This window comes from Berghia stephanieae, chromosome 13, assembly GCF_034508935.2.
Source record: "Berghia stephanieae isolate SIO BIC M18660-M18661 chromosome 13, UCSD_Bste_1.3, whole genome shotgun sequence".
In the NCBI taxonomy this organism is placed as follows: domain Eukaryota; kingdom Metazoa; phylum Mollusca; class Gastropoda; order Nudibranchia; family Aeolidiidae; genus Berghia; species Berghia stephanieae.
In genome coordinates this window covers 7,602,933-7,609,665 of record NC_088372.1, presented here as the reverse complement: position 1 = coordinate 7,609,665, position 6,733 = coordinate 7,602,933, and the positions used below count along the sequence as shown (strand labels likewise).

General features: G+C 35.7%; 1 protein-coding gene across 1 annotated transcript in view; it reads right to left on the bottom strand.

The window, feature by feature from the left end:
* LOC144958982 (uncharacterized) overlaps positions 1 to 6,733 on the bottom strand; it is a 96,178-nt gene that overhangs the window by 32,348 nt on the left and 57,097 nt on the right. Inside the window, exons 22-26 of the mRNA XM_078891282.1 lie at positions 5,865 to 6,149; positions 4,992 to 5,300; positions 4,235 to 4,519; positions 3,584 to 3,892; positions 1,786 to 2,070 (exon numbers count right to left, since the gene is read on the bottom strand). Coding sequence (XP_078747408.1) covers positions 1,786 to 2,070; positions 3,584 to 3,892; positions 4,235 to 4,519; positions 4,992 to 5,300; positions 5,865 to 6,149 — 1,473 coding nt within the window. The remainder of the gene's footprint in view (positions 1 to 1,785; positions 2,071 to 3,583; positions 3,893 to 4,234; positions 4,520 to 4,991; positions 5,301 to 5,864; positions 6,150 to 6,733) is intronic.

Here is a 6,733-nt window from a genome sequence, read left to right as displayed (position 1 = left end):
TGTGTAAAATGAATACCTGGCCGTTAACAGTGTTATCTTTGTCGGAAAAAATGTAATATCGCCAAACAGGTGTCATGTCTAGTTCTGCATGTTACGTGTTGTTATTGGTTAGGGATCCTTTGTAAAGCGTTATGAGCACTTTTAGTGGATATTTCGCTCAATAAAAGCTCAAGTTTAAAGTTGAATTATAACCAGAAAAAAGCCAGTTGAGAATTGCCAGAAGACAATCTAATAGAGAAAAACTTTTTTTGCTGTGATGAAGAGTTGAGCCCATAACAGTGGTGGATAGCGTCGAGTGTAGAGCTTCCCTCTCATGACTCGGCAGAGAGTGTCGTACCATTAAGGTCCTGGGTTCAAATCCCCCCTATTATGAAATACATTCTTATTCTCTGTTTTGTCTTCTGGCACATTTTAAATCGTTTTATTTCTTGTTATTATTGTCTGTTTTAGATTGAAACATTATAGAGATAATCCTTTGGTGTTTGACTAGTTCCTTGAATGGAAAGGCCTGAAAAGGGTTTTATGTCTGAAACCATGGATAACATAATAACGCTGCAGATTTTCTTTCATATTCAAACTTTAGTTTTAATAAAAACAGATTTTTTTTTAAACAAAAATTTATTGAAATTCATGCGTACCTGATTACACACACACACACACACACACACACACACACATACATATGTATATATATATATATATATATATATATATATATATATTATATATATGTATATATATGTATATATATATATATATATATATATATATATATATATATATATATATATATGTTACGTGTTTAATCTTGATGTTGATTTTCTTATGTTAAAATACCAAATACTTGATATCCAGAAATAGCGACGTACGTGATGAAATCAATTTGAGCTTAAATACAAACTGATCAGAAATTTAGATCTTTTAAAGTTTAAGAGACAAAACTTTCTCTTCCTGAAGAATGGAGTTGTCTGAATTCACACGTTATCCCTCAAGCTTAAAATTTGACCTTAAAGTGCATTATCGCATATCAGGCGCCATGTCACGTCCAATATGTTAAGTGTGGATATTGCCATGTGATCCCTTGTAAAGTTCTCTGAGAATGTTTAGTAGATATTGAGCTATATACATAGATATGTTGAAGTCTTGGCATCAGATTTACCCCAACACAATTTATGGTTCGCCCGTTACAAAGAATTAACCTATCAGAATATTTCCATCCATTTATTTCGTTCCTTTGGCTATTTATTATCTTATGAAAAGGTCCAAGATGTTGCTTAAGTTCGTGTCAAACACGCAAATATGTCTCGCCCAGTTAGAGCGTATTTCTTACAATGTTTTGACACTCTGATAAAGGAAAAACCTGAGGACCCGATGAATTTTGTTTTCAATCATTTGTGTTAAAATTGTGAGTAATGCTTATGATCTGTGGGCTGTTCAGTCAGGGAGATAAGCAAGCACTTAAGGTTTATTTGAGTCTTCGGTTCACGGTCAGCGGTTGATTTAATTTCAGGGCCAAAATAATATAATATATTTTAAATTTTCCAGTCAAAAATAAAACAACTTAAATGTTTATTTGACTAGTTTTAATATAGATACTATAAGATAAATGACGTGATTTTTAAAAGTGTATGCACTGTGTGTTGATTGAAGAACTGAGGGATCAAACTATAACATAAAAGTAAAAAGGTCATCCATGTCAATAGCTTGACGGACATAGCAACAAGAGGTCACAGAAGAACCATCAATTCCGAGACGAAAGGTCTCATAACGCATAAGGATACTTACGGTTGACAATCATCTCAAAGAACGTCGTCTCGCTGTAACAGCCAGTCAATTGGCAGTAACAAAATGTACTCTGAAGATTCAAGGTAACCTCGAATGACATGGACGTCTCGGTGGACTGGATGACGGTTTCCACACCTGGACACGTCAGAAATCTGTTTGTGACATTCGAACCGTCAACTTGGACACCGCAGACAACAGATACTGAATCTCCCTCTACTAGATTCAGGGTACTCCCGTTGGCCACTACTTTACCGTTAACGTGTATAATTGTTGTACGAGATGGATCTGAAATGATTCAGATTTTAGAAAGAAGTAACGTACAGTTGCATAGTTAGTATCGTTCAAATATATCTAGAGGTAAATCAATGAGCAGGTACTAATTTTTTCAAAACGATCTTTAAAATGTGTGTATGACACAGTGTCAAACAAAACAGGAAGAAAAATATAAATTTAAAGAAAACATCTCAAAATTAAAGCCTGCCTCCACAGGGAGTCAAGCCTCAAACCCCGTGGTTACCAGTATACCATCCCAAGTTGAAGTAGGCTTTTTTTGGGAATTTATTTTCTTGGATTTTTATCTAGACATTTATTCTCATACTATTTTTCTAATGTTTCAGAGAGAGGTCTACCTATTTTTCTGTTCTCCGTTTGTGTGACGTCCTCCCTCCAGTCACCTGAATGGAAATTATTGAAAAACCGGCGCAAGGTATCCCGTATTGTTACATTACACACAACTATCAATGACCCAAACTCACCCATCATCATCACAAAAAGCAAATCAGATAGGTAGACACAATACATATCACAATTTACAAGAAGAGACACCCACAAAAAGAGTTTTTTCCCATGAACAATAAATGACTGGAATGTCCTACCACCAAACATAACAAATGCCGAATACTTGGAAACTTTCAAAACCGTTTTGAATGCATTTGCTCGTCAAAGTAATCTGCGACTGTTCCCTGTTTTGATTGGACTGCAACAAAAAATTTGCAGTGATGGGCCCGTGGGGCCTTTTGGACATACATACCACTGAATATAGAAGATTTATTACATGATAATCAAAGTTACACGATAATAGGAATAAAAGTTTCTTGTTTTAGAAAATGGTAACAGGCACTTGTTCATTTTTAAGAGGTCTGAGAATTGTTCCAAAGTCGAGGCATGTTGATTCATTATCTTTACTTTAAAAAAAAAAGATTTATGCCTGTTTTGCCTAATATTTTGTCCTGCAAATGTTTTCAGCAATGTATCTGCTAAAACAGACTAAAACTCATTTTGTATTACGTTAATCTTTTGGTTTAGTTCAGTGTGGATATCTATTTATTATATATATCGTAGATCTATCAAGCTATTGAATGACGATATTTTACCCGCAATCATCACCATTTTATTTATACACACATGATAAATACATTATAATTTATTATACATGATAATCATACGTTATGTAAATCTGTGCCTCTTTGAGGTCTAGCGGTATGATACTCGGCTCCAAACAGGTAGGTCTAATATTCGAGACCCTCTTGGGAACCGCAAAGTTGAGTTTAATAAAAAGGTCATTTAGTCAAATCTCTCACTTACTCAGTTATAGAATGAGAACGTAGCCGTTACAAGCGTTGACTTTGTTGTAAAAAAAAATTGTAGTATCGCCCAACAGGCTTCGTGTCTCGCTCAATTTGTTGAGAGTTGCTGTTGACTGGGGATCCGTTATAAAACGCTTTGAGCTCCTAGATATTATTACAACTTAAAATGGTTCAATTATCAGTACAGCGCGATACAATATAATGATTCTTACCGTAAACCATGACATGTGTTTGGATTTCAGCCTTCATCGACGAATTAAATGAATTGGTGGCAACACACTTCAAATCCAGGTTACTGGAAGATTCTGGTCTGAATGTGAAATTATATCTGTATTCACCACCTTCTGTTGTGGTGCTATTTGGTTCCATCTCACCCGAAGGAAGACCTTGAAGCTTGACTATTGGTTCAGGAAATACTTCATCCATCTTAACAGCACAGTAAAAGTCAATGGTGTTGTTGTCCAGAGCGCAAAGTTCAAACTTGTCTTCAATGCCAATGAGTTCTACCTCACTTGGACCATCTGAAGAAAATGAAAAGTTGACATGTTATTATGACACAACATAAAATTCTCCTCCTTGATTGTGCAGTTATGTGGATGTAACCATTATCTGTTGTAGGGTGTAAAGCACGATAGCATATTTGTTACTCATCAGTTCCAAACGTTATTATCTCAGGGTGGATCCTATAACAAATAAGGGATTTTTAGGTCAATTACTAAAAATAAAAAAAATATAGTTCCTGCCAGTTTAGGAAATTAAATTGATTTTCTTAAATAAACCATAAAACCATCGGGTGTACCTTTACATATCACCGTTTTGACATCACTCGTCTTATATTACTTCTCAATCTACTTGGTACTTACAATTGACCTGGATCATAAAGACGGTAGTCTCGCTGTAACAGCCAGTCAAATGACAGTAGCAATGCGTATTGTGAAGATCCAATGTGACATCGAATAACATGGAGGTATCGGTGGACTCGATGACTGTTTCCACGTCTGGACACGTCAGAGATCTGGTTGTGACATTTGAACCGTCAACCATGACACCACAGACAACAGACAAGGACCCGTCCAATATCACGTCTAACTTACTCCCATTGTTTACCGTCTCTCCATAAATGTCTATGACGATGGTCCGAGATGGATCTGAAATAGATAGGGTAAAATAGTCGCCCGCACTCTAGAAAAATCGGGTAAAATATTCCCCAGGAAACGTTTTTTTTCAGACCAAAAATGTCACAAGTATTTTTTTTAGAGTAAAACAGTATTGTTACACTGTCCATCATTCATTGCCGTCACGAGAATGGAAGCTAAATGTATTTGTTCTAAAGAATCTAGTTCTATAAACTATAAACTATATAAAAAATATGTAAGTCAAAACCAAATGAATTGGAAAAAAGGACGCTGTTAACAGCCAGTTACTCAATTACACCTGAGTACTGTGGGAGAATGTGTTTAAATAGTCTTTTCCAAGGACTCAACGATACGCTTTTGAGAGGACTCGACACCTAGGATTTCCGATCAGAGCTCGAATGTCATACTACGAGGAATGTAATGCAACTAGATCACATAGTCGCTCAAAATGAGTTAATTAGTCTTTTCCACAGTACATTCTTACCATAAACCATGACTTCTGTTTCAACTTCAGCTTTCAGCGACGATGTAAATGAGTTGGTGGCAACACACTTCAAATTCAATGTACTAGACGAAGGCGGTCTGACGATGAATTGATATCTGTATTCACCACCTTCTATCGTGGTGCTATTTGGTTCCATCTCGCCTGATGGAAGACCGTGAAGCTTGACTATTGGTTTAGGAAATACTTCAACCATATTAACAGCACAGTACAAGTCGATTGTTTTGTTGTCCAAGGGACACAACTCAAACGTGTCGTTAACAGCGCCCATCTTTACTTCCTTCGGGCCATCTGAAAAAGATAAATATCAATTCAAATAAAACTGTGCGTCAACGCCCTAAACTGTAGCATTTTTATTCATTTACCCTGAACAGAGATTGACAAAAGGGTTTCAATAGCAAGCGATGCTTTCCCTTATCACGCCATCTTCTAATCTCGCATTAGTTTTTAGTATTTCCTTCATCAGGATTTTATTTAAAAAATAGAGAAGCCGAAACGTCCGTGCCATGTGTCTTCATAAGTTAACAGAGCCATCTACCCAATCACTGATGGTTCTATAGGTAGAATATGGTCAGGAAAAAATATTCGACTTCACTCGACATCCATCTCGATATTTTAGCGAGAAGCGAGTGCTCTACAAACTCATGTATTGAGACCCTCAATATATATGAGACGCGTATGACTAAGTATTGTATTGCAGTAAAATATACTATATCAATTTTGAGAAAAAAATGTATAGGCCTTATATCTTCTAATTATCAATTTATGTTTGAGGCACGAGTTCATCTCGATATAATATCGTATTAAAACAGTGGGTTACGAAAGATTCGACATATCATTTCACTTGATACTTACGATTGACAAGCATATTGAATGAAGTGGTCTCGCTGTAACAACCAGTCAAATGACAGTAACAATAGGTATTGTGAAGATCCAAAGTAACATTGAATAACATGGAGGTATCGGTGGACTCGATGACTGTTTCCACGCCTGGACACGTCAGAGATCTGGTTGTGACATTTGAACCGTCAACCTGGACACCACAGACAACGGATAACGACTCTCCCAGTATCGCGTTGAAGGTACTTCCGTTTGTTACTGTCTGATTATTAGCATTTACAACAGTCATGCGAGATGGGTCTGAAAGAAATTAAACAGAAAAAAAGCAATTCCATTCTGTGTGAATTAAAACATATTCTTAGAGAGAAAAAATATACCTAAATGAAATGAATAAATAAAATTCATTTATCGCCAATATCCACCTAACATGTTTACTGGCGCTTTACAAGTCATAGGTGATATGTGAAAATTAAGAAAATTAGTTACAGTTCGATCTATAGTCTAGACTTAAAGTACTAAATGAAATAAGCGCTCTTCATAAAGATTAAGAGAGAATTCCAGATAGATGGTGGACTTTGAAATTTGTTTTGGACATTTTTTAATAAACTTGTGTGTTTTAAGGAGTGGAAAACCCCAGGTGGTCTGTACTCGAATAATAATGACATTAAATATTGTGGTTCTAAACCAATAATACATTTGAACATTATACAGGCCATCTTGAATTTAGCTCTCTCCATTGGCAACCAATGTTGCTATTTCAAAACAGTGGAATATTTTCTCGAATAGTTATCCCATTTATGATTCTAGCAGGTTTTTTGAAAGGATTTTGAATTTTTATTAAATGTCAGATACCTATTTTGCACCTGAGTGTAGTAAGACATTAT